The 27,880-nt window shown below is 45.3% G+C and overlaps 1 protein-coding gene across 2 annotated transcripts in view; it reads left to right on the forward strand.

Moving 5' to 3' along the window:
* Window positions 1–27,610, forward strand: part of Atp23 (ATP23 metallopeptidase and ATP synthase assembly factor homolog) — a 64,065-nt gene extending 36,455 nt beyond the window's left edge. Inside the window, exon 6 of one of the 2 annotated variants that reach the window (XM_042263220.2) lies at window positions 27,233–27,610. In XM_042263220.2, the coding sequence (XP_042119154.1) occupies window positions 27,233–27,295 (63 nt within the window). In that variant the 3' untranslated portion in view covers window positions 27,296–27,610. Of the gene's footprint in view, window positions 1–11,007; window positions 11,157–27,232 lie in introns of those variants that run through there. The other variant, XM_076554142.1, reaches the window with a different exon arrangement.
* The last annotated feature ends 270 nt before the right edge of the window (window positions 27,611–27,880 follow it).

The following is a 27,880-nucleotide window of genomic DNA, read 5'->3' on the forward strand; positions in this document are numbered from 1 at the left end:
CTATAACAAAACAGGCTGAGCAAGCCAGGGAAAGCAAGCCAGTAATTAGCACCTCTCCATGGCCTCTGCATCAGCTCCTGCCTCCAGGATCCAGCTCTGTTTGAGTTCCTGTCCTGACATCCTTGGATGAGGAACAGTAATGCTGAAGTGTAAGCCAAATAAACCCTTTCCTCCCCAACTTGGTGTTTGGTCACAGCAATAGAGACCCTAATTAAGCTACCACAGCTAGTTAATCTTTCATTCTATTGGGCATGATAAATTTAATTCAATAGTTATATACATTTCGATTGGCTTTGAAAGTTAAAAATTTATAAACTCAAGTTCCATTTGCTTTTGGGATACCATCTTACAAGGACTCCAATTTGCAATAAGGCTCGTTAAGGAAGGGAATGGCTCAGTTGCCTTTAGCCCACTGGCTGTGGGTGGGTTAGGAGTTCTGTTGGTCTTTTCTGTGTCAAACACACAGATTGCAAGCCTAGCGCCACTTTGAGATCTTTGGCAGCAGTTAAATCTGCAGCTCACACATGATTGAGCCTGTATGATAATGAGTATTCAGAGACGGGTAATACCTGGGGGGCGCTCACCAACCTAAGACAGAGCACCTGTGTGGCCTGGGCAGGCGTCTCCATGATGGGTAAGGTGACCTGCCAATGTCCCACACAACCTAAGTCAGAAGCCCATTTTTTAGTAAAAGGGGGACCTGTAGGACCCTGGTCCCCATTTTGGGTAACTGTTGCCTTGCTTGCTGACCTTTACCTTGATATCTTCCCTATGCTAATTCCCTGGCGGGTTCCACCATCCTGAGTGCTTAAGGGAAGTTCCTTGTCTGTGTATCCTGCATATTGGGCTTTAGATGCAAGATTGTAAAACATCTGTAGCGAACTTCTGCCCTCCAGGGTTCTCCCATTGTGCTGTAAGCCTGTATTTAAGACCTCCTCTCTCCTTCAATAAACGGCATTCGGCATAAAACAACAACAACAACAACAACAACAACAACAACAACAAACAACAACAAACCAAGTTACAACGCAGTAACCAGACTTCATGGGAGAATCCATGATATCCAGCCAGACCTCCTCCAAGAATATAGAAAGCATTCAACATTATGTAAAACCCTGTAACAATGCAGGATTTTTTTCTTTTGTTCTTTCTCTGTTGTAGAATATTATTTTAAGGTGTGTTACTTTTGTTTATATTGCATTTGTTTAACTCTGTGAAGCTGTGATACTGTGTCTGTCTAAAACACCTAATGGTTTAATAAAGAACTGAACGGCCAATAGAAAAAAAAGACACCTTTCTTCTCCAGAGCTGTGATGATATTCACCCTATTCTAGTACCCTTTCTCCAAGAAAAAAATATTTTTTCGAGATGAGCTTGCAGGCTGCCCTGGAACTTGCAGTTTTCCGCCTCCTTGTCTCTAGTAGAGCACTAGTGTTACAGGTGTGAGGAACCTTTGAAAAGCCTCCTCAAGCAATGTAGTATATTACTGTCAACTGGGGAAGTGGAATTAATTCATAGTTACGCCGTTGATAGAAGAGTTAGAAGTGAAACACTCAGCTGAGACTGGATATACAAAAGGACCTGTTGAAAGCAATGGACAATCTTCTAGATGACTCAGTCTTGAAATATATTTTCTCCAGGAATTCATGGGATGTAACAACAGCATAAAGGATTTCCCCCCGTGATTGACCTTGTGAAAGCCAGCCCCTTCACTTCTCTCTGAAGTGGGGTTGGTGTGAGGAGACTCTGGAGACACCTCAGCGTCTCGTCACGTTCATCTGGCCTTTGCTTCTGTCTGTCTTAGCAGACATTCTCGCCCTGTGAAGCCACCAGGCCTTATTTATTCAGGTCACAAATAACCGAACAGTATAGAAATAATAGGATACCGATGGCAAATTGTGGTTTCCTGCTCGTGACTATGACGAGTCACCTGGGACTTGTCCAGAAGCCAATTCCAGTATAACGATTTAACCCGAAATCCAATGAAAGGAAGTCATTTTTCCCACATAATGCAGTTATGATTAAGGATTATTATTTTATCTTTGCCAATGTTGATAACAACTAATCCTTAATCCTCCTTAAGAGATTTGCTTGAATATCTAAAAATAGGGGACATTTCTGAAAATGTGCTTGCTCCGAAACCAGAAACTCACTAGAAATTGCAGAGGTGTCCACATGGGGGTTTTCTATGAAATTGGAATTGGGTCATGACATTACTTTTGGATTGTATTCTAAGAGAATGGGACATACATCTGACCGTATAAAGGATAATTCATGTCCTGGCCCAGTTGTTAGCACTATTCTGCCCCGATGTCCATTTTAAATAAGCATACTGTTATTTATTTAGTTTAGGTTTTTTTTTTTTTTTTTTTTTTTCGAGACAGGGTTTCTCTGTGTAGCTTTGCGCCTTTCCTGGAACTCACTTTGGAGACCAGGCTGGCCTCGAACTCACAGAGATCCGCCTGGCTCTGCCTCCCGAGTGCTGGGATTAAAGGCGTGCGCCACCACCGCCCGGCTAGGTTTTTTTTTTTTTTTTGAGACAGGGTCTCACTATGTAGCTTTGACTGGCTTGGAAATCTCTATGTAGACCAGGCTGGCTTCTAAAGTACAGAGATCCGCCTGCCTCTGCCTCTGCCTGCTGGGATTAAAGGCGTGTGCCACCATGCTGGGCTTACATTTTAAATAAGCACACACAGTCTTGGAAGAAACCAGTTGATTCGTTATTTTAGTTTTGTGTCTCACATGAAAACATTGGGAATGTGAGATTAAGAAACTGGGAAAGTGGGGCTGGAGAGATGGCTCAGAGGTTGGGAGCACTGACTGCTCTTCCAGAGGTCCTGAGTTCAATTCCCAGCAACCACATGGTGGCTCACAACCAACTGTAATGAGATCTGGTGCCCTCTTCTGGTGTGCAGACATACATGCTGTATAAATAAATCTTTGAAAAAAAAAAAAAAAAAAAAGAAACTGGGAAAGTGAGACAAAAGGAATAGATCTCATAAGTCACTGGCGCCGCTACTCCAGGGCCACCCACAAGCGTGGGCGGGGTCTTTGGAGTCTTGTGGGGCGACCTGGGCAACTCCAGATGGAACGATCATTTGCTTACGACAGAGGCCAATGTCTGCAACACCTCTGTCTCCAGTTCTGGCAGAAAGTCATGGCCCAGATTCAGTCCACAGAAACTTTAACGTGGGCAGCGGCTTCTACAAACATTCACCGAGAACCAGCACCCTCTGAAGCAATGGGGTTTCCGATGAACAAGATGAACAAAGACAAGCCGGGCGGTGGTGGCCCACGCCTTTAATCCCAGCACTCAGGGGGCAGAGCCAGGCGGATCTCTGTGAGTTCGAGGCCAGCCTGGTCTACAGAGCGAGCTCCAGGACAGGCACCAAAACTACACAGAGAAACCCTGACTCGAAAAAAAAAAAACCAACAACAAAAAGATGAACGAAGACTCAGCCCTCTGGAAGCGTACTTTGTAGTGGAAATAAAAGCAATGGAGAAGTAAAGGAAGATCCTGTGAGGAGACTAGAACAGGAGAGTGCCATCGAGAGCGCCCGGCACAGGGAGGGAAAGGCCCTCGCTGAGGAAGAAGAGCAGGTGAGGAGGAGGTGAGGGATGTCAGCACCCTAGATATTGGAAACACATGCCAAGGCCCTGAGTCAGCTCCGTGTGAGGGAAGCAATGGAAGGGCTGTAGTGGTGAGCCAGGAGGAAGGGGGGCAGAGACAGGCAAGGGCGGGCTCGTGTGGAGATGGAAGGTCCCGGGGAGGAGGTCAGATGTTGTTCTAATAGTTAGAAGTTGGGAGAAGAACTCTGGAGACGAGGATGGGAGCAGAAAGACCTCCAGGGCCACTTCAGCTGAGCCGTGTAAGTCCAGGGCCTTTGCACCAAAGAGATGGGTAGAAATTGTTGATGGTAAAATGTCCTTTGGAGTAACAAAGGGATCTACTGATGGGTTATAAATGGGGGTAGGGTAAAGACTACTTTGTTTCTTTGGGACAGGCTGTCCTTCTGGAGGCCAGGTTAGCCTAAAACTCACTACACAGCCCAGGCAGGCCTTGGGTTTGTGCAATCCTCCTGCCTCAGCCTGTTGGGATTACAGGTGTAAACTGCCGCACCCAAGGGTTGTCCTGAGCAATCTACTGAAACGGAAAAAAGTCGTAGGGAATGGAAGTTCTGAGTTCAGCTGGAGCGTGGCTGCCTTCAGATGCCCGTTGGACAGGAAAACATTGGTGCCTTGTAAGTCAGAGCTGAAGGCACAAATTGTTTGCGCATTGGTGATACTTGAAGATTAGGAGCTGAAGCAGCAGATCCAGGGACAGCCTACAGATCCCAGGGAAGGTAATCCCAAACCATGTTCCAGGGTAGAGACTGGCAAGAGGAAGAGGAAGCAGCAAGAGGAAGGAACGGACAGCCAGGGCAAGAGGAGAGGAAGTGTGGAGCCGTGGAAACAAAGGACGGAACTGTTAGGAGGAAGTCTCGGCTATGGCCAAGAGGTTAAGCAAGATGAGAGCAGAGAGGCCCGTAAGGATGCTCGTGTGTCCTTGAGAAGACCGAGGCCCCCGCCTGGGATAACCAAGGTGACAAGGCAATGCTTTGGTCTTCAGAGAAGGACAATGTTGTCACAGCAACAAAACCAGTGCTAAGTAGAACTTCATTTTGTGGCTACACTTAACTTCTGGGAGCGCCTGTGTTACCATGGAAACCAAGGATTATTCCATGGAATAATATTATCTTTAGTTTTAAGAGTACCCAGAGGTCAGGTAGTCTAAATTCTCACCCTGGGCCTTCCAGCACAGGCTGACATGTGCCCACATTTGCACAAACATTTCCAGACAGGGAAGATCATCCCGAGGGACTGCTTGGGCTGTGTGTGGCTGCTTGCCTTTTGGGCAGTTAAAAAAAAAAAAAGTCTTTCACAGTCCAAATCAAGCAGAGACCTAGTCACAAATGGTGTGTGTGTGTTGGGGGGGGCATTACTCAAAGCGGGAGAGGTTTGGAGAGCTGCTAAGCAGGCTGGAGAGTGCAGACAGCAGGGGGTGTGGGGTGTGGGGGTGGTGGGGGAGTGGGGTGGTGGGGGAGTGGGGTGGTGGGGGTGTAGGGGTGTGGGGGTGTGAGCTGGACTGGGCACTGCTCAGGTTGACTTTCAGTCAGTAAGGTCTGAGTGGTGGCCACGGTGATTGGCTGGTGCTCAGCTGCTTCTGGTTGGCTGGGACTCAGCTCTCTCTCAGACTCTTTGAATTTCCCGGTTTGTTTATACACCGAGTTTGGTAGCTTTGAGTTTCTGGCCTTCATCTCATTTAATTTGCTAGGCTGCTGTGGGAGCATCCAGGGATTTATGGTGCCAAGATGTGTGTGTGTGTGTGTGTGTGTGTGTGTGTGTACTCATGTGGAGGTCAGAGGACAACCTTGTTTTGTTTTGTTTGAGGCAGGGTTTCTCTGTGTAGACTTGGCTGTCCTAGAGTTCACTACGTAGACAAGGCTGGACTCGGGCTCACGGAGACAGGCCTACCTTTCCTTCCCAAGTGCTGGGATCGAAGAAGTTCACCGCCACAACTGCCCAGCAAACCTTGGGTTTTGGGACACCATCCAGCTTATTTATTTATTTGTTTGCTTGCTTATTATTTATTTATTTATTTGTTCATTTATTTATTTATGCTTGAGACCAACTCTGTCACTGGCCTGGAACTCACTGAGGAGGCTCAGGCTAGCTGGCAAATAAGGCTCAGGAATCCACTTTTCTCGACCCACTGAACTCTGGAATTATAAATGTGGGCTACCACATCCTTTTTAAAACAATGCGTATCTGTACTCGTTTGTGTGCATGTGTGCATGTGTATGTGTGTGTGTATGTGTGTATATGTGTGTGCACGTGTGTGCGTGTGCATGGGTATGTGTGTATGTGTGTGTATGTGTGTGCATGTGTATGTGTGTGTGTATGTGTGTGCATGTGTATGTGTGTGTGTGTGTGTGTGTGTGTGTGTGTGTGTGTGTATGTTCTGGGGCTTGAACTCATGTCCTACGAGCACTTTCCTGACCGAGCTGTCTCTCCAGTCTATCCAGAATGGCTTCAATGAGCATTTAGTTTTTCCCGTCCTCTCCTCGCCGCTCTTCCTTGGGAGGCGGTAGGTATGGCGGAAGGAGCCTTGGGCTCCGGGTCAGACTCCTAACGGTTCGTCTTTGTCTTTGATTCTTTTTAAACCTCTGGCACCCCGAGATGTTTAACGTCAGGCAGCTTTATCACTACTTGGGGTGTCTTGACTGGTGCAAGTGAGCCCTTCACCCATTTCACGGAACTGCTCTGGGTGTGCAGCGTGGCCTGTTGGAAACACAGGACACCGTCCTTGGCCTTTGTCCCCACCCACCTCGGCTTCTGTGGCGAGATCCGGTCCTGGCTCTGCTGGGAGCCTCCTCCGAGAAATGTTCTCTGCCGATCCTCACCCCTTCCGACCACTCCAGTTTCCCCCTTGTACGGCGTCCTGGGCACAGCGTTCTGATTGGTTGCTTCCTTTCTTGCCAGCTAGACTACAACCTTCCGGAGGTTAGGGAGGGGTTTCACCCCGAGGGAGGTGAAGTGACAGCATTAGTGGTGTTTTGGAAGCCACACTGCCGCTCCATCAGTATCAGCTGCAGGGTGTTGGGAAAGTTACTGACCGCCTCTGAGCTTTGTTTCCTCATCTGAAGAATGGGCAGTGCTGGCATGGCGTAATGGGGTGGGGGTTACGGAGTTCTGGGGAAGTTCTTGAGGGAATGCCCGGCACATGGTCAGTGCACCCTAAATGTTGTTGCAGGATTATTCCAGTGGACCCCCAAGGGAGTTAGTTTGGGGACTGATGAGAAAAACTGACTAAGCCAGGCGGTGGTGGTGCACGCCTTTAATCCCAGCACTTGGGAGGCAGAGGCAGGTGGATCTCTGTGAGTTCGAGGCCAGCCTGGGCTACAGAGTGAGTTCCAGGAAAGGCGCAAAGCTACACAGAGAAACCCTGTCTCGAAAACAAAAACAAAAACAAAACAAAACAAAAAAACTGACTGAGTAGATAACATGGGTGGTTGTTACCTGGATGGGTAAACGTACCTCAGGTAATGTTATTTCAGATGACCTTGAAATGTAATCCCATATATGTATATATATATTCAGCAATTTAGAACGACAGAAATCGGAAGAGAAAGTCCTGACCAGACTTTCTCCAGCACCGCCTCTCCCCATGTTAGGTGTGTAGAACTTATTGATATATATTTTTTTAAGATTGAAAACACACTTTCTTTTGTATGTGCCCACTCTTGATTGTGCACACTCACAGAGGCTCTAAGTGGTTGTGAACTGCCAGTCGTGGGTACTGGGATCCGAGCCTGGGTCCCCTGCCACACAGCAAGCGTCTTTGACTTCTGAGCCGTCTTCTCAAGCCTGCACGGTTGACCTTTTGTGGTTCAAGATGTAACCTCAGGTTGAGTTGACAGAAAAAAAAAAAAATCAGAGATTAATTAGGCAATTAGAATTAATTAGAAACTTGCTACTAAAACCTTGTTTAAAAATAATGATTTTTATGATTGAACTGTATCTCCCATTTGCTCCTCAAGACGCGCGTGTAAAGTCGATATTGTCCTTGGTGTGTGTGTGTGGGTCTAATGGGAAGAGTAAGTGCCTTGATCAAAATTCTGCCCCCTGCCGGGCGGTGGTGGTACACACCTTTAGTCCCAGCACTTGGGAGGCAGAGGCAGAGGCAGGTGGATCTCTGTGAGTTCGAGGCCAGCCTGGACTACCAAGTGAGTTCCAGGAAAGGCGCAAAGCTACACTCGAAAAAACAAACAAACAAAAAAAATTCTGCCCCCTACTGTCTCACGCCCAATATTTTCTTTTCTGAGCCACATTCTTTTTATTCTTTATTTTTTATTTATGCTTCTCTTACATATGCATCCATTTCTTTAAGCTGAGGTTTTGCCAAGGAGCCCCTGCAGAGTGGCAGGTCGGCACGCTTCCTGGCCGGTGACTCCAGGGGCAGGAAGGGGCAGAGGAACAGGGCTTGTGAGTGGCCAGTTGTGGGTGTGCACTTAGCAGTGTGACATTTGGTCCATCCTGTGTGGGGAGCTGGACCCCAGCTCCTGACTTAGAGACTTTCGTCTTTGATTCCTACTCTTGGAGTTTCTCCTGCCCTGGTTCTCCAAAGAAAGTCTTCTAGACTGCATTTAGATTTGGGAAAAGCAGCAGGAAGAGTTTTTTGGATGAACTGGGGACAATAAGTCATCCTTTTATAATGAGTTTTTGTTTTCTGAGGCAGTATGTACAGACCAGAGGCATTTTACTCTGGTAGATTTTTTTTTTTATCTTGTTTTAAAATAAATAGAGAGGGACACATGAATTTTTTTTATCAAATTTATTGATCTAAAACAAAGCCCATGGTAGCAAAAATGTTTCTTTTTTCTGATAATGCTTTATTATCAGCATTTTCTTAATATCCTAAAAACCAGTTACTTCTCTCTCGATTTTTATGTAATAGAAAGTTATTATTTGGAACATTACAGCAGCTGTTTTAGATGTAAAGATTTGTGTAGCTAGAGTTTTCCTGCTTTGTCACCCGCCAGTCCCACAGCCGCTCAGACCCAACCAAGTAAACACAGAGACATATATTGCTTTCAAACTGTATGGCCATGGCAGGCTTCTTTGTTAACTGTTCTTATAGCTTAAATTAATCCATTTCCGTAAATCTATACCTTGCCATGTGGCTTGTGGCTTACCGGCGTTTTCACATTCTGCTTGTCCTGGCGGTGGCTGGCAGTGACTCCTTCTGCCTTCCTGTTCTTTCTTTTCTCCTCTCTGTTGGTTCTGCCTATACTTCCTGCCTAGCCACTGGTCAATCAGTGTTTTATTTATTGACCAATCAGAGCAACACATTTGCCATACAGAACATCCCACAGCAGATTTGTTTTGGATCTGAACTTCTCTCTTCTGGGAAATGTGATTATATATTCATAGAAGTGACTGATTTAGTAACTAAATCTAATTCTTATAATTTTTTAATCCTTTTTTGGTAAGATTTTCAAACCATCGATATCTTCAGGCTTGATGAGTTCACAGTGTAATGGTACATAGGACGATGGATTTCACACCGACTATTCAGGGATTCCCCATTTGGCTGATCATAGTAAAGTTTGAACCTCAGCTAATGGAAATCTGGGTGGGCGATGCTGGTGGGACCCCCACTTTCCTCGGAGATTCGTGTTTCATGTGGGAACTGGAATCTATTAAACACTTCCTAGGAAGGTTGCCCATCCTCTTAAGTTGGTGGTTCTCACCTTCCTAAAGCTCCAACCCTTTACTACAGTTCCTCATGCTGTGGTGAATCCCAGCCATGAAATTATGTTTGTTGCTACTTCATAACTGTAATTTTGCTGCTGTTATGAATTGTAATTTAAATATCTGTGTTTTCTGATGGTCTTAGACAGCCTTATAAAAGGGGTCATGACCCACAGGTTGGGGAACCACTGTTTTTAAATGATTATAGGACTTTTTTCTTGTTTTTTAAATTGTGATAGTAGTAGGCATTTGAATTTCATTTTACTGTTATTGTTATATTTTTGAGATATCCTTTACTATGTGGCCTGTGCTGGCTTTGAACTTGTGATCCTTTCTGCCCTAGATTCCAGAGTGCTGGGATTAGAAATGTGTATCACCACACATGGCTTCTGTTTTTTTAAGATAATAATTTGATAACAATTCATGTATTCTTTTGTATTTAAGAGAAAAGAACAACACATAAAATGTACTGCATTTTCTCTTCTTTTCTTTTTTTTTTTTTTGGTGAAACAAGGTTTCTTGGCTGGCCTGGAACTTACTATATAGACCAGGCTGGCCTCCAATTCATTAGAAATCTACCTGTCTCTGCCTCCCAAGTGCTGGGATCAAAGGCCTGAGCCACCACGCCTGGTGAATTACCCATTTTCAAGCGTACACTGGTGTTAAATGCATTTCAATGTTGAGTGACTGGCCCCACCCCAACTCTTTTCAAGTTGCAACACCAACATTCTGTACCCATCATACACAGTGCCTGTTTCTTCTCCTCCCCAGCCTATGGCGACCACCATCCACTCTATGGTTCCTGACTAGATACACCACATAGTGGAACTGTACAGCATTTGCTATTTAGCTACTAGCTTATTTTACTTAACAGTCCCCAAGGTTCATCTATGCAGTTAGCAGTCAGCATGTCCATTTCTCTAGGGGTGTGTGTGTGTGTGTGTGTGTGTGTGTGTGTGTGTGTGTGTGTTGCATGTGGAACCTAGGGCTTGTGTATATTGAGTGTGTGTTATACCACTAAGCTCCCAACGTCCTCCTTTTGCCTGTGGACACTCAGTTTTCCTCACACCACTTGTTTAGAATACAGTCTTTCCCAAGTGAAGTCTTGGTGTCTTTGCTAAAACTGATTTGTTTTTGCGGAAATTATGGGATAGTTGGGGTAGATGATCCTCAAGCCCCACTCCTCACCCTGGAGCTGTTGATAGTTGGTAGCTTTGGGGGCGGGGGAGGCAGGGAGGGAGCAGCACTCTTTTTTGAGGCTGTGGCCGGCCGCTGGTAGGATTCCCATTCTCCAGTGGATGGCCCGCACCCGTGCTCATGAGGGCAGCGCTAACTGGACTTAGTGGGTTATAAGACAAACACGCAAACGAACAAGACTTGAAGTTTGGAGGGAGAATCCTGGGGGATATGGAGGGAGGTGGAGGGGAGAAATGGGGGGTTGATAGACTTCATCGTATACATCTGGGCTTCTCAAGAATAAAGGGAAATACGGTAATGTGGAATATTTCTGGGTTCATTTCTGGTTTAACAACAATTTTTTTTTTCCCGAGACAGGGTTTCTCTGTGTAGCTTTGGTGCCTTTTCTGGATCTCGCTCTGTAGACCAGGCTGGCCTCGAACTCACAGAGATCCGCCTGGCTCTGCCTCCCGAGTGCTGGGATTAAAGGTGTGCACCACCACTGCCCGGCTGAGTTTTATGTATTCTTTTGATCAGGTTTCACTATGCAGCTAATCTTGGTTGTCAACCTGACTACAACCGGAATCAACTGAAACCCAAGATTCTGGACACTCCAATTAGGAATTTTCTTAATTAGATTATCTCAAGTAAGAAGACCCACCCGAAATCTGGGCCATGCCTTCTGTTGGCATCTGAAAGGACCGAAGGAGGGACACTGTTAGTGCCTGCCTGTCCTCACTCCGACTGGTTTGTCTATCCTGTCACTGTGGCTGATATTAAATACAATGCTTTCAAGATTCCAATGTGGACTGAGGACCAGCAACTCTCCAGAATCCTCTAGGACTCCAGCACCAGATTGGGACTACAGAGACGGCCAGCCCCATGGACTGGACAGTTACTAGATCTCTACTGTGAGACATTCATCGCTGAATTGCCTGGACCACACCCTGTGAGTTTAATAAATCCTCTTTTTGGGTTTATTTACTTATTTATTTATTTATTTATTGGAGACAGGATTTCTCAGTGTAGCTTTGGCTATCCTAGAACTTTGTAGACCAGGCTGGCCTCAAATTCAGAAGTCCACCTGCCTCTGCCTCCCATGTGCTGGGATTAAAGGCGTGCGCCACCAGCACCACCCAGCTAATTAATGCTTGTTAGTGTATGTATAGACTTTCTGTCTGTTGTGTTCAGTAGCCTACTCAGAGTGGCTGGGTTGATCTGTTGAGGTGAGTTTCTGTATTACATTTTAAGATCCTCACCCCCCCCACCCCCCGCCGCCCCCGGGGAGGGGAGGACGACGACAAAAAGCTCAGTTCATGAATCATACACAAACAAATCAAGGCTATATTTACATACATAACTATCCCTTACAGAACCCTGCCGTATGCTGCACAGTGTGCTGATTTCTCACGCTTATCTTAGTTTTTTTTTTTCTGTTAGGAACCGATGAGTACTTTCGTTTTTGTGGCTTGTAAGGTTTCTGTCGGGACTGGTCGGCTCCGCAGCCATCAGTAGTACAGCTGTGTCTCAAAAGCACTTGACTTGTGGACTCTGAACCCTGAATTTCACATGTCATAAAATGTCTCTTCCCCCAACCATTAGAAATGTGGAAAAAACCACACGTGCACCTTGTGAGCTGGACAGAAGTCAATGCTGGGCTAGATCCAGCTCCTACACTGTGGTCTGCTGACCACCGCATCATCTTATTAAACATTGGTCATAAACTGTATGACATAGTTATCATATGCATGCCACCAAAGGGTCTGGGGAGGGTTAGCTTTTCTAGTAATCTGGGACAATCAGATAGTGTCCTACCCAGAGGAGAGCTCCTCCCTCCCTCCCTCCCTCCCTCCCTCCCTCCCTCCCTCCCTCCCTCCCTCCCTCCCTCCTTCTCTTCCTTCCTTCCTTCCTTCCTTCCTTCCTTCCTTCCTTCCTTCCTTCCTTCCTTCCTTCCTTCCTTTCAGCTCTTGACTAATGATGGGTTCATAATATGTACTAGATCAGTATAGTTTCACAGTTTTTTTTTTTTGGGTGTATTTTAAGTATCGCATAAATCACAAAAGGTTTCCACAATTTTAAGCACCTTGTTTTAAAATCATTTGCTGATGTATAACAAATAATTTACTTTAGATTTCTCCATAAACTTGTTTTGTCTGGCTTAATGTTGAATTCCGCTGATTTCTCCTGAACACACTTTGTGGAGAAAGGAGATGGTTCTGAGTTACAGTGTGGGTGGAAATTTTGCCACTTGACATGCAGTTGAGAGCTAGCTGCATGCAGATAAATATGAATGTGTGAGCATGTGCATCCATACACACGCTCTCCAGGGCAAGAACCTCCCTCCCGAAGTCTGCAAGGCCCAGAAGCGATACAAAGGGGTTTCCTCTTTCACATCCTCAGTGTGGTACACGGCTGATAACTCTGTGAATTTAAATAAAACAACGAGACTCATAAAAATTCATACACATTTCCAGCAGATTACATTTTACGCTATAATAAAATTCCTTCATAATAGGAATTTTTCGTTTAAATGGGTCTAGGTAGAATATAACCTGAATAATGTTCCTTGAAGCAGTGTCTGCCTTCGGTGAGGCTTTGATCCATCATAGATAGTAGTTTTAGTTTCTCACGTTCTCCTGTGTTTAAAAATTGGAAACTTCTTATTTAAATAATGGGTAATTAAAACCTTTCAGAATACATCCATTTGCATATGACCAAGGCATTAACACCCAAAGGGCTGCACCCAGGACCCAGACGTTCACGCACAACAGATAGATGCACATTTGGATGTTTACCAAAACCTAAAATACCAGCTCTGTCTAACTCCAAGTCACAGTATCAACGAGAAATTACGCTTTCTATGAGAAAATGGTGTTCCAAAGTCAAAATGTCACCTTGCTGTCAAATAATCCCACAGATTACTGTAAACAGAGCTGGAGAGATTGTGCCATGACTAGGAAGATGTGAGGTAAATCCCCGTTCATTATCTAAGACAAGTACTTCCATTGCCATTATCAACTATCAGAGTGACATCCTCCGGCCAGAGCCACTCACTTCTACCCGCACTCCCAACACACACACACACACACACACACACACACACACACACAGACACACACAGACACACATACATAGACACACACAAGACACACAGACACACACAGACACAGACACACACACATAGACACAGAGATACACACACAGACACAAAGACACAGACAGACAGACAGACAGACAGACACACACATACACACACACACAGTTACATTTGCCCAGCACATTACCATTTATACAGTTAGTCTCTGAGCAAAGAAGGGTCATTCCTTCAGTAAGATATTCTCCATAATAACACAACAACTTGCATCAAGGATTAATATTTTTCCTCTTTTCATTTATGGCTAACTTAAAAATTAGTCTAACACCTGGGTTCCATTTTACTCTCATTTTTCTGGTTCTGTGCTGGGAATTTGACTGGTTAGGAGAGAACTTCAGAGCCTTCTTGTCAAGGGAGAGCTATGTCTCTTTTCCGGCTAACATTTACTTTAAAAACCAGAAAGACTTTTTGGCCTCGTGTCTGGTCTAAAGATGAAACCCATTAGCAATGTAAAAAAATGAACCAAAGGACTACACAGTCTGAAAGTCCGTGGGGGTTTTTGGAAATGGAGATTAAGTTTGACTAGACAAAAGTTCTAGCAACTTGCTTGATATCATGAGAAAGTTGAGAGTGGGTTCTTTCTGGTGTCAACGGGAGCGTTAAGATCTCAGGCCTGGGCTTCGTGTTCAGTCCTTCAACATGGTGTCTCATTCCACTCTGTGAGGCTTCGGGACCTGCCGCCTTCCATGTAAGGAGTTCATTTCCCTGTAACTCGTCATTTGAACATTCTAAGCTGAAGATAGTCTTCTTACAGCAAGACAGTTTTAAGAGGAAAGGGAACTTCACGTCTAAGAAGTAGCTCTTCTTCTGGAGCCTAATAAAAGTCTTTGTGAGACAGCCAGCAGAGAGCTAATGTTTTGAGAATCTGTTACCCTTTTGTGACTGTGTCCATTACTGTGGGTTTTTTTGTTTGTTTTTTGTCTTTTTAAAGCAATTCTGGAACATTGGTTAGAAATTTTATGGTAATTAGTTGAACACTCTACCAGGTTTTCACCATGGACAGTTGAATAAAACCCCTAACAGTATCAGAGCAATGAAAATTTCAGATCCAGCTCGTCTTTTATTTACTTATTTGTTTTGGTTTTCTGAGTTATAGTCTCACCATGTATCCCTGGTCAACCTGGAACTCTCTTTATAGACCAGGCTGCCCTCAAACTCAGAGATCCGCCTGCCTCTGTCCACCAGGCTCTGTGATGAAAGGTGTGTGCCCCCATACTCAGTTTTACCTACATTTTTAAATATAGGTACCAGATACTTGTCACCTTTTGCTTCTCCTCAGAGAACTCGTCAGTCAGTGACCTACTGACCTCTAACCCGAGCCCCGTGCCTGGGAAGTGTTTGTCAGGGTGACGTAAGGACCCAGTCAGGGTTGGTGAGAAGGCTTAGCAGCTAAAGGCCCTTGCCTCCAGGCCCGTTATTCCAAGTTCAATCCCTAGTACCCATGTGGTAGGAGGAGAGAACTGACTCTTGCCAGTTGTTCTCAGATCTCCACAAGTGTGCCACGGCACATGTGTACACACACACACACACACACAGACTGGAAGGAGCTGGCACTACTGTTTCTGTAGTATGCTGGAAGTGGTAAGTGACGTTCTTCAGGTCCTGCCTCTGCCAAGTGAGGTCACCTCAGTTCCTGCCTCTCTGAGCCTGTTGATACCACATTTGGTTCCACTCTGTGAGTGATCACTGCTTGTTGCCTTCCTTTCCTGTCAAGTTAGGTGGGCGGCGGCCTCCTCCTCCTCCTCTCCCTCCTCCCCCTCCTTTTCTTCCTCCTCCTCCTCCTCTTCTTTGCAATGAAATCATCTTAACTGGTGAAATAACTCACTATTACACTGGAGGGGAATATGGACCTTATTACATAGATCGACTATAATATGACAGGATCAGTTACCCTGTGGGAAACATGCTTTTAAAGATACTGAATATTTAACACAGAAATGCCGGTGTTTGGAAGCGTGTGCCGATCCTGAGAGATTAAAGGTATTTAGGCAAATCAGATCACGAAACAGCAAGGATGCCAGCCCTGCTCGCGTTATATTATGTGCCGTAAATGATGCTTCTTCGCAGGCTGCCTCTGGATTGCCTGTCAGTACTTTCAGAATGACTGATGAGTTAAGAAGGGCTTATTTATCAAAGCAGGAGAGACTCTATTGAGCCTGTGTATCAAAACAGCCTGTCCCAGGCTACTTTGCGACCCAGAGGGCACCTCCATTCTGTAGAAACCTTAACACACTTTGAATTGATGATGGAACAATGGCGGACTACCTGCTGATCGATGACCAGATGTCTGTGGTGGTTAGTTTCAGTTACTGACTTGGAACAATGTAGAATTACCTGGGCCGTTGTGGGGGGGGGGCTCAAGGGTGAACTGTTTAGATTAGGTCAGGGTGGGAAGGCCCACTCTACGGAACCATTCCACGGGCTGGGTCCGCAGCTGAATGGAAAGGAAAGTGATCTGACACGGGTACACATGCATTCCTTAATGGCTTTCTGCTCCTGACGGGGACCAGGCCGCTCACGCTCCCGCAGCTGTGACTTTCTGCCTTGGAGGACTGTAACTGGAGACTGGGGGCCAGCTGGGCCCTTTCTCCCTTAAGTGACTCTCGTCAGCCATCTCCTCACAGCAACAGAAGGAATGAGGACAGCACCCTGGCCGACTGCTGAGTCCCATGACAGACCTCATCTTACAAAACGTGGTCATGGTATGTCCCCAAACGAACAACTGGGCAGATCCTGCCAAGTTCTAGAGATACGTTCAGAAGAGCGGATAGACGGAAGTAGATAACTGAGGGAACTTGAGTATAAATGTTCTGTCAGAAGGAGGCAAATGACAGTGAGCGGTATTAACAAGACTAATTATCAACCACGTGTTGATACTGAGCTGAACATGGTTGTTTTAGTCTACTGGGGATGTTTTATTAAGCCCTATCTCTAGTTCTTCACCAGGTCACCTCCAGATGAACCAGACCGGATGCTCTTGGAGTGGGACCCATTGACCAGGGTGATTCTGGTCTGTAGGCAAGGAGTGGCACCCATTGACCAGGGTGATTCTGGTCTGTAGGCAAGGAGTGGGACCCATTGACCAGGGTGATTCTGGTCTGCAGGCAAGGAGTGGCACCCATTGACCAGGGTGATTCTGGTCTGCAGGCAAGGAGTGGGAGCCATTGACCAGGGTGATTCTGGTCTGCAGGCTGAGAGGTCTACTCCATTACTTCACTGGGAGCAGTAAGGCTGATGCTGGAGCACTCTTGCTTAGCTGGAATTTTCCTCTAGCGAGCATCCTCCCAGTCGTTACCTGAGTAGGCAGCTGGTAGGCGAAGACGGAATAAATGCTTGATTGCTTTTCCTTATCAGTGTTTAGAATGATGAGTTCTGGGGATAAGTTGGAGAGGATGGAAGACAAGGGCCTTACTCCCTCCCGGAACCTCTGGATACAGTACCTGGAAACTCTCTGGACTTTATGGTGGGCAGTAAGAGGACTTCCTTTGAGATATAGTGACACACTGTGTTGTCGGTGTGTAAAAAGGTGAGATGGTGTATGCTCCTCTTATTCTGAGGACTCTTTTCCATTTTGCTCGGGGGCCTGCCAACTCTCTCCTTCCAGTGATTTCTGAAGTTTCCTTGGCGGTGGCTCCACAGATACCTGCCAGATGTTTGCCGTGCACCCGGACCTATGCTTAGGGACAATTCTCATCCTGCTTCCGCTGACAAGGAGTGTCATCATCACTTCCGTGGTGGCCGCCTTCCTGAAAATGCTACCACGTGGGGTGCTTCTGAACCCAGTGGTACCCAGTGGTCCTGTGATGCCAGGGTAGTGTGGGATGCCGGGAAGACTCCGAGGCATTTCTGCTTTCCTTGTCTCGGATGCTACGGTTTGTCTCTGGGTTCTGGAAGGAAATCCCCTTAGGATGAGGTTATCACTAGTCTCTAGGAAAAAGCTTATTTTTCTTTTGTGCTTATATTTGTTTTCCTCTATGGGCTAAACACTGTTCTTGCTTTCCCCTCCTTCTCTATGTAGCCATGCACGGTATCTTATCCTTTAGCAAACTGAGCTGAAACAGACCAGGAGGAGCACAGCTAACAAAGTCACCCTTCCACCTATCCTTCCTACCAACCCGTGAAGAGAAGTTTCTAGAAGAATCACTGGCTTCACTGTTCCACAAGCATCAAGAGTATTGCTTCTTGAACTTTACCTGGAAGACTTATTCTCATTGAGCATCTTGTATATTCTGCAGCATGGGTGTCCGTCCGTGGGTGGATGGACTTAGATAATATAGTACACACACACAGTGGAGTTTTCTTCAGCCGTAAAGCATAAAATCATGTCCATGGCAGGAAAATGGAAAGAACCAGAGATGGCTGTGTTAAATGAAATAAGCCGGGCTTAGAGGAACAAGCGCCACATGTTTTCTCTCATGTCTGGAATCCAGATTAAAACAAAGAAGCCATGATGTAGGAGAAGGATTTAGGAAAGATAAAAGGGATCAAGAGGAGTTGGGGAGGTGAGAGAGGATAAAGGGTGGTGAATAGGACCAAAATACATTACATGCATGTATTAAAATATAACGATGAAATATCATTTTGTATGTGTTAATGTTTACTTTACACGTATGGGTGTTTTGTCTGCTTGTATGTCCGTAAAACACACGCATGCCTGCACCTGTGGAGGTCAGAGGAGAGCTTCAGGTCCTCTGAAATCGGAGTTACAGATGCTTGTGAAATGCTATGTGGGGGCTGGGAATTTAGCCCAGGTCCTCTGGAAGAGCAGCCAGTGCTCTTAACCACTGAGCATCTCTCTAGTTCTGTATGTTAATAAAAAAAAAGAGGTGGAGAGCCGGGCGGCGGACGCCTTTAATCCCAGCACTCAGGAGGCAGAGGCAGGAGGATCTCTGTGAGTTGGAGGCCAGCCTGGTCTACAAAGCGAGTTCCAGGAAAGGTGCAAATCTACACAGAGAAACCCTGTCTCGAAAAACAAACAAACAAGCAAAAAAAAAAAAAAAAAAAAAAAAAAGAGGTGGAGCCTGGTGGACAGAAGTTAGGTCGCTGGGGACAGGCCTTTGCTGCAGATGTTGGGACTTGGCCTTCAAGTCTTCCAGTTTTGCTTTCCAGCTCCTGTGAGACCAAAGTTTCCCCACCCTAGTTCCCACCATGATGCCCTGCGATTGCAGAGACCCAAAGCCACAGGGCCAGATGACCATGGACGGAGACTTCTGGATCTGTGAACCAAAACAAATCTTTCTTCTTTCTAAAACCAAACAACAAAACAAAACCAACCAAAACCCCCAAACATGCCAAGCCTGATTCCACAGGTCTGGGATGGAGTTGAGGTCTAGTGTTTCTTTTTTTTTTTTTTTTTCTTTTTTTTTGGTTTTTCGAGACAGGGTTTCTCTGTGTAGCTTTGCGCCTTTCCTGGAACTCACTTGGTAGCCCAGGCTGGCCTCGAACTCACAAAGATCCGCCTGCCTCTGCCTCCCGAGTGCTGGGATTAAAGGCGTGCGCCACCACCGCCCGTAGTGTTTCTTTTCTAAGATAATTTAAATAGGTTTTTTATAGATTTTTCTCATGCAGTATAGTCTGATCATGTTTTCCCCTCCCCCAACTCCTTCTAGACCTTCCCTGTCTCCCTACCCACCCAAGTCCACATCCTCTCTCGTTGGAAAATGAGCAACTAAAAAACAAACAAAAAACCCCAAATAGGACAAAACAAATAGGAAAAAAAAAAGCTGAGGAAAAGCACAAGAATGTGTAGAGACACACACATTCTCACTCACAGAAACCCCATAAAAACACAAAGCCAGAAACTATAATGCATACAAAGGACCTATAAGGTTTTACACACATACATACACACACACACACACACACACACACACACACACACACACCACCACCACCAGCAGCAGCAACAACAACATCGACAAAAGACCCTGACAAAGCATTACAAAACAATCTCCAAAAATGCCATTGAGTTCATTTTGTGTTGGCCATCTACTGCTGGGCATGGGGTTTGCTCTTAAGAGTGGTTTGTATACCCAGTGAGACTCTGTTGGAGAATAAAATTTTTAATTTGTGAGCTGTTACAATTTGAGATAGTTTCTGGGTTAGGGAGGTGGGATTGTGTCCGCTTCCCTTCTCGGCTCAGGCACCCCATCTGGCCCAGGCCCATGCAGGTCCTATGCATGCTCCACAGTCTCTGTGAGTTCATATGTTTGTGGGTCCTGCTGTGTTTAGAAGACCTTGTTTTCTTGGTGTCCTCCAATCCCTCTGGTTCTTACAATCTTTCTGCCTCCTCTTGGGAGGGATTTGATGGAGACGTTCCTTTTTTTTTTTTTTTGACTTGAGTGTTCCAAGGTCTTTAACTCCCTGCACACTGTGTGGCTGTGGGTCTCTGTGTTTGTTCCCATCTACTGCAGAAGGAAGCTTCTCTGATGATGGCTGAGCAAGGCATTGATCTATGAGTATAGCGGAGTGTTGTTAGGAGTCGCTTATTGCTCCATTCTTTTGTGGAACAGTAGTATTTGGTTTTTCCCTACGCTCATGGCCTATCTAGTCTCAGGTTCTTTCTTGGCCACCTGAGTAGTGACAGGTATGGGTTCCAGCTCATGAAGCAGGCCTTAAATCCAGTCAGAGAGTAATTGGTTACTTCCATAAATTTTGTGCCATGCTGGGAGGTCACCATTGTAGGCCAAAGGTTTTGTAGCTGGACTTGTGTTTACCTTTCTCTGGTCGTGCAGAGTACCTTCCCATATCATGAACACTACTAGTTAGTCTGGATGAAGGCTCTATGTAGACACCAGCTTGACTTCTCCATGTTCAATGAGTTGTGTAGGTGTTGTCTTCAGAAATAGGGCTTTACCATCAGTTTACGGAGAGCAACCAAGCCTGGGTTGGAGGCCCAGTATCTCGAACAAGCTCCTGGGTGTAGATGTAACCAACCGTCTTATTAAATAAGAAACATAGAACCAATGCAAAAGAGAAAGCCGAGAGGTCAGAGCTCAGAGCTAAAACCTTAATCTTCCTCCTGCGGTGCTCCTAGCTCTCCGAAAAAAAAAGAGCTACTTCCTGTGTGTCTGTCTTTTCATAGTCTTTTGTTCTGCTTTCTCATTGGTTGTAAACCCAAACACGTGACTGCCTCCTCACTGTCTGTATATACAGCCCCCAAGTCTTAAAGGCATGTGTCTCCAATGCTGGCTGTATCCCTGAATACACAGAGATCTACCTAGCTCTTCTACCAAGTGTTGGGATTAAAGGCGTGTGCCACCACTGCCACACTCTTGCTATGGCTCTAATAGCTCTGACCCCTAGGCAACTTTATTTATTAACATACAATTAAAATCACATTTCAGTACAATTAGAATATCACCACACCTGGGCAATGCAGTTGCTTCTGATATAAGGACTGTATGGTGGTTTGGATGAAAATGGCCCCCATAGGCTCATAGGGAGTGGCACTATTTGAAATGGTTAGGGTACATGGAGTTGGAGTAGGTGTGGCCTTGCTGGAGGAAGCGTGTTACTGGGGCGAGCTTTGAGGTTTCAAATGCTCAAGCCAGGCCCAGTGTCTCTCTCTTCCTGCTGCCTGCCGATCCGGATGTAGAACTCTCAGCTGCCTCTCCAGCACCGTGTCTGCCTGCATGCTGCCATGCTTCCTGCCTTGATGACAATGGACTGAACCTCTGAAACTGTAAGCCAGCCCAGTTAAATGTTTCATTTATAAGAGTTGTTGCCAGGCTTTGGTGGCGCACACCTTTAATCCCAGCACTCGGGAGGCAGAGGCAGGCGGATCTCTGTGAGTTCGAGGCCAGCCTGGTCTACATGAGCGAGATCCAGGACAGTCACCAAAACTACACAGAGAAACCCTGTCTCGAAAAACAAAACAAAACACCAAAACTAAGAGTTGTTGTGGGGCTGGAGAGATGGCTCAGCATTAAGAGCACTGACTGCTCTTCTAGAGGACCTGGGTTCAATTCCCAGCACCCACATGGCATCTCACAACTGTCTGTAACTCTAGTTCCAGGAGACCTAAAACCCATACACTAATACACATAAAATAAAATAAGTAGAGTTGCTGTGGTCATGATGTCTCTTCACAGCAGTAGAATGCTGACTGAGACAGACTGCATTCTGAGTAGAGAGAGCTAGGCTGGCTTTGGCTCATTTGGAACACTCTATTGAGCAATTAACTTACATCAAACATATCACAAACTGTTTACAGCCTAGGGTCTTGATACAGAAACCACATTCCTGGGCATGGAGCGATCACAGGGCATTGCAAATCTGGCCTCCTTGGCTGGTATGGTTCCTGGTCTGCAGGTCTTCACCTGGGCAGGCTTTTCTACAGAGGCCCGCTTTGAGGCCTCCGTTTATGGACTTTCTCCATGCTCCACACCAGCTTTTTCCAGTCTCTGCTGCATCAGACTCCCTGTGGGAGTTAAAAAAACAAACCCCAGAACAAAACAAAGTCCCCGAAGGTGGGACCCAGTCCTTTCTCCTCCTAAAAATCTCCACAGGTAATTCTAATGTGTGGCCGGAGTTGAGACTCAATGTTTTAAATGCCAGGTTTTTTCTTTCACTGTTGCTACGGCGATTTGCTCCTTCCAAAATGGCCTCGTACAAAGCCCGTTGCTAGTTCTTATGAACTGGAGAATTCCTGGCTGGCGTGTGCAGCACCAGGGCTCTGCCTTTCCCAGCCTGGAGCTGTGCGAGGCTGCAGATTGGAATCTCTTTAGTTGCCTGCTGCTCAAACAGAAGGACTCTCCTGTTCTAGTCTCTCATGGGAAGAACAACGGTCCTACTGTAGGGCTCCCTGACAAGATGATGTCCCATTAGGCGGAAACACAAATCCTGGCACCTGTCCTGTCCCATTAAGAATCTGGCCTTTTCTGTTTTGGCGATTTGCGTGGTATTTTTCCTGACACAGGCTGCTGACAGTTGGTTTTGTTTTGTTTTTTTTAAAAGCTGGTCAAAACAGAGTCGGTAGTCTGTGACAGACAGAGGAGGGGCAGAGGAAGCCAGAGGCTGACCGCCGGCCGCCGCCGTTTGGATTTCACAAACTTTAAAAGGCTGCCAACTGAGCCGGGCGGTGGTGGCGCACGCCTTTAATCCCAGCACTTGGGAGGCAGAGCCAGGCGGATCTCTGTGAGTTCGAGGCCAGCCTGGGCTACCAAGTGAGCTCCAGGAAAGGCGCAAAGCTATGCGGAGAAACCCTGTCTCGAAAAAACCAAAAAAAAAAAAAAAAAAAAAAAAAAAAAAAAAAAAAAATAAATAAATAAATAAATAAATAAATAAAAGGCTGCCAACTGAGGAAAGAGCTGGTTGCTGCCCAATTACCCACCCACCTCCTCTGCTCCTCTGGCTCCAAGCTACCAGAGAGAAAGTGTCCTCGGGTGGAGATTCGGAAACCTTTAGAACTTTTGCAGGCTCTTAAGTTAAAAATGCTGAATTTTGTCCCTTTTCAGTTACCAGAGGCGTCTTTTAATGTGCTGAGCATTGGCCTAAAGTGCTTTTTTTTTTTTTAAAAAAAAGTGAAATGTATATACCCCAGCTACTTTTTTAAACCCTTGGGTTAGATGCATAAGTATTGTTCCCGAATGTTCCTCACCAGGAAAACGAAAAGGCACATTTAAAAAACGAGGAGGAGGAGAAGTAGGAGGAGACATTGACTCTGCGATCCTGCCTAATTTGAGCTGTGCTTGTAAAAGTCTGCCAAGTGGGTCTTTAAAAAGAGCAAACGCCGGCGAGAGAGATGGGTCCAGATGGTCCTGAGCTCTCAGTACCCGACTCTGGGGGCTCAAAACTGCCTCCAACTCAAGTGTTGGGGTAGCCTGCTACTTCTCCACAGATGAGGTCCATGATAGAACACTGACCTGTTGTGCATGAGGCCCTGGGTTTGATAGAAAGCACCACAAACAAACCAGACCGAAACGAAACAATTTACACAAATGTCATCTGGAGTTCGAGTCACAGGATTCCAACCAGTGCCTAATGGGCTCTCCACATTTTTTTTTTTAAAGTCTTTTTATTCTCTGAGAATTTCATAGAGAATATTTTTATCATATTTTTTCCTATCTGCCAACTCCTCTCAGATCTTCCTTTCAACTCAGCCAACTTCATATTCTGTCTCTCTCTCTCTAAAAACAAAACAGAACATTCAAAGCCTAGAACATAAACAAGAAAAAAAAAAAAGCTACCCCCAACCATGGAGTCTGATTTGTGTTAGTCACCCACTCCTGAGCTTGGGGCCTGCCCTGGAGTGTGGTTGATACACCAGTGTCTCTCTGTTGGAGAAAATTGGCTTTCCCTTCCCAGCAAGTATCAGTTGCACATAGCTTCTAGGTTAGGGGTGTTGTGTAACTGTGAAGAGACACCATGATCACAGCAACTCTTTTTTTTTTTTTTTTTGAGACAGAGTTTCTCTGGGTAGCCTCGGCTGTTCTGGAACTCATTCTGTAGACCAGGCTGGCTTTGAATTCATAGATCCAACTTCCTCTGCCTCCTCTGGGATTAAAGGCGTGCACCACCGCCACCCAGCTGACTGTGGCAACTCTTATTAAGGAAAGTATTTACTTGGGCTTGCTTACAGGTTCAGAGGTTTAGTCCATTGTAAGCATAGTGGGAAGCATGGCAGTATGCAGGCAGACATGGTGCTGGAGAGGTAGCTGGGAGTTCTGTATCCAGATCATCGGGCAGCAGGAAGAGAGAGACACTGGGCCTGGTTTGAGCATTTGAACCCTCAAAGCCCACCCCCAGTGACACACTTCCTCCAGCAAGGCCACACCTACCAATCCCTGTCAAGTAGCGCTGCTGCCACCCCTTAATGACCAAGTATTCAAATCTAGAAGCCTATGGGGCCATTTTTATTCAAACCTCAACAAGGTGGGACTTTGTATCTATTGTTTCTCTTTCATGCTCAGATTTGTTTGTCTTGAGCTTACGCTGGTCTTGTGCATGCTGTTACAGTCTCTTTGTGTTCATATTTGTACCAGCCCTGTTGTGTTTGAAAAAAACGTCCTTTCCTCAAAATCGTGCGTCACCCCTGGCTCTTACAATCTTTCTGCCTTCTCTGACTTGAACCTTGAGATGAAGGGTGTGATAAAGATATCCCACTCATGCTGAGCATTCCCAAGTTTCTCCCTCTCTGCCTGTTATCCAGTTGTGGGTCTCTGTGTTAACTGCTATCTACAGTAAGATGTCTCTTTGTTGAGGGTTGAGTAAGGCACTGGTTGATGAGTATAGCAACATGTTATTTGTAGTCATTTTATTGCTATGTTCATGTAGCAGAATAATAGTAGTAGGTTTTCTTTTGAAAAGCCATAGGGAAACCTACAAATGTAGAAGCTTCATAAATATATATATATATATACACATACATAAATATATATACACATATAAATATATATCATAAATAAATATATAATATATACACATATAAATATATCATAAATAAATATATATTATATACAAATACACACACACATACACACACATATATATATATCTATATATATACACACATATATAAAATAAAAGGAATTTAAATCAAGTCACTATGTAACCAGGGAGAAAGAAACCTTAACTTGATATCATATTCTATCAAATAAAATACCTAGTACCAGGAATGGGTTACATCTTTTTGAATTGTTGACCAAAGGGGTCCCATAGATCCTTAAACACTATAGGCTACTACTGCCCATTCTATTAGTTATGCTCTATAACTTGATGGTAAGGCCCTATTTGTAGATAGAGTTTTCCTGCTTTGCCCACAGTCAGGACAAGTCTTTGTCACCCGCCAGTCCCACAGCCACTCAGACCCAACCAAGTAAACACAGAGACTTATATTGCTTACAAACTGTATGGCCGTGGCAGGCTTCTTGCTAACTGTTCTTATAGCTTAAATTAATCCACTTCCATAAATCTATACCTTGCCACGTGGCTGGTGGCTTACTGGTGTCTTCACATGCGGCTTGTCATGGTGGTGGCTAGCAGTTTCTCCCTGCCTCAGCCTTCTGCTTCCCAGAATTCTCCTCTCTCCTTGTCCCACCTACTTCCTGCCTGGCCACTGGCTAATCAGTGTTTTATTTATTGACCAATCAGAGCAATTTGACATACAGACCATCCCATAGCACCTATTGCTGAAGACACCACATATTTATGGAAGAACATGGAGAAATCCAGCTGATGCTCAGCTGGAAGCTTCACCCCTGCCAGCTAGCCTCTGTAGTACTAGAAGGTGCTGTCCATGTTGTTAGAGGAGAACACACCAACAGTCTCACCCAATTTTACAACTCTGTGAGCTATAATGATGACAGGCCAGCAGGATGTACCCACTAGTGTCATAGTGGCACGGATGTTATGGGAGTGACCAGCCACTTTTTGCTTGGATTTAAGGTCTGCTCCATGAGATGGAACCCATGCCTGATATTGTTGATGAGGCCAAGGGCTTGAAATGAGATAGGCCATACGAAGAGGCATTGTGACATAAATGGTGTAGTATAAATTGTCTCTGACTTACATGTGCCACTCAGACTTTGTCAACACCATGCCTCTGAAGAGTGTTGTGAGTGAAAGTGGAATGAGTCCAGTGATTAAATCTTCATGCCATTTGACCCATGAGGAAAGAAGATAGCCCCTGGTGAGTTCCTTTCTGGGGCTGTGGTTGGCTCTTGCAACTCTATCCCAAAAGATTTCCTTGTGGAGCTTCTGTCATAGACAGTCTTCAAAAATTATCACTTCACCTGAACAGATACTCTCTAAGGAAGATATAAAAATATGTAAACAGAAGCAGAACTTTCTGTCCCATCTGCCTGATTATACAAGGCAATCGCTTCCCAAATTACCACACAGAGGCTTATATTAATTATAAATGCTTGGCTGATAGCTCAGGCTTTTTACTGACGAGCTCTTACATTTAAATTAATCTAGTTCTATTAATCTACGTATTGCCACATGGCCTGTGGCTTTTACTGGTTCCTTCGCATCTTGCTCCTTGAGGTGCTCGCAGTGTCTGCCCCGACTCTGCCCCTCTTCATCTCCGTCTTCAGTGTGATTGTACCGTCCAACCTTATTCTGCCTCATAATTGGTCAAACAGCTTTATTATCAATCAATGAGAGCAACACATATTCACAGTGTACAGAAGGACCATCCCACAGCAAAAATGGCCAAGAGAGGACTTGGGATATGGTTCATGAGTCATAGAGTGCTTGCCTAGCATGCGCAAAGCCTGGTTTTGATTTCCAGTATTGCATAAAAACATACACAGGGTGGTATGGTGGTACACACCTACAATGCCAGAATTAGGGAGGTAGCGGCGGGAAGATCAGAAGCTCAAAATCAGCCTCGGCTATGTGTTCAATTTGAGGCCAACCTGGGATCCATGAGACCCTGTATCAAATAAAAGAGGCCAACAGGTGTGGGAAAGTGTTCAATATCGCTAACCATCAGAGAAGTTTAACATCACTTTGTGATTTCAGCTCATATTAAAAAGACAAGTATCTGGAGAAGGAGGGAACTGAGTCCCTTGCTGGTGGAAGGGTGATTTGATATTGCTATTAAGCCATTATGGGAAATGATGAATTCCTAAGGAGATTAAAACAGTGTTTCTGTTGCAGGTGGTGCTGCATGTCTGTGGTTCCAACACTTGGAGGTTGAGGAGGATCTTGAGTCGGGACTAGTGTTGGCCACCTAGTGAGACCCTGTCTCTATCAAAAACACAACAAAAAGTGAATGAACCAATTGAGTTCAAATCACAGCCTATCACAGGAAATCAAACTTCTGGATAAGATGATCCCTGGACCAACCTCGCCCTTCCTGTGGTGCTTTGTGAGTTGTTTGGAAGGGACGTTTTCTCGAAGAAGGTTGGGGGAATATTGTAACAGCTGACTGACCAAATCTCAGCCTCTCTGAGTCAGCTGCACAAATACTCAGAGCTGGACCCTATTCCTTTTATAAAATCAAAGGTGCTTCTTGACCCCTCACAAAAATTTTAAGATGGTATTGCTTGTCTTTATTTTGAAAACAATATAAATAAGATTAGTTTACATACCAGTTAAAAAGACATGGAAAGCGGCATGTTTTCTGCAAACCTATGTTTGCAGACAATAAACACTTGGCTCCTTACGTAGATGGTCTCCTGGTCCTGTTTGCTGCCTGTCCATCCCCACTTTCCGATTATTATGTTCTGTTCCATAGGTGATCTTGTTTCTGTCTGTCTAACCAGAGTGCCAACATGATGAGGAGCAGGTTCCATGGATGATGTA

This window comes from Peromyscus maniculatus, chromosome 18 (assembly GCF_049852395.1).
Source record: "Peromyscus maniculatus bairdii isolate BWxNUB_F1_BW_parent chromosome 18, HU_Pman_BW_mat_3.1, whole genome shotgun sequence".
Classification (NCBI taxonomy): Eukaryota; Metazoa; Chordata; class Mammalia; order Rodentia; family Cricetidae; genus Peromyscus; species Peromyscus maniculatus.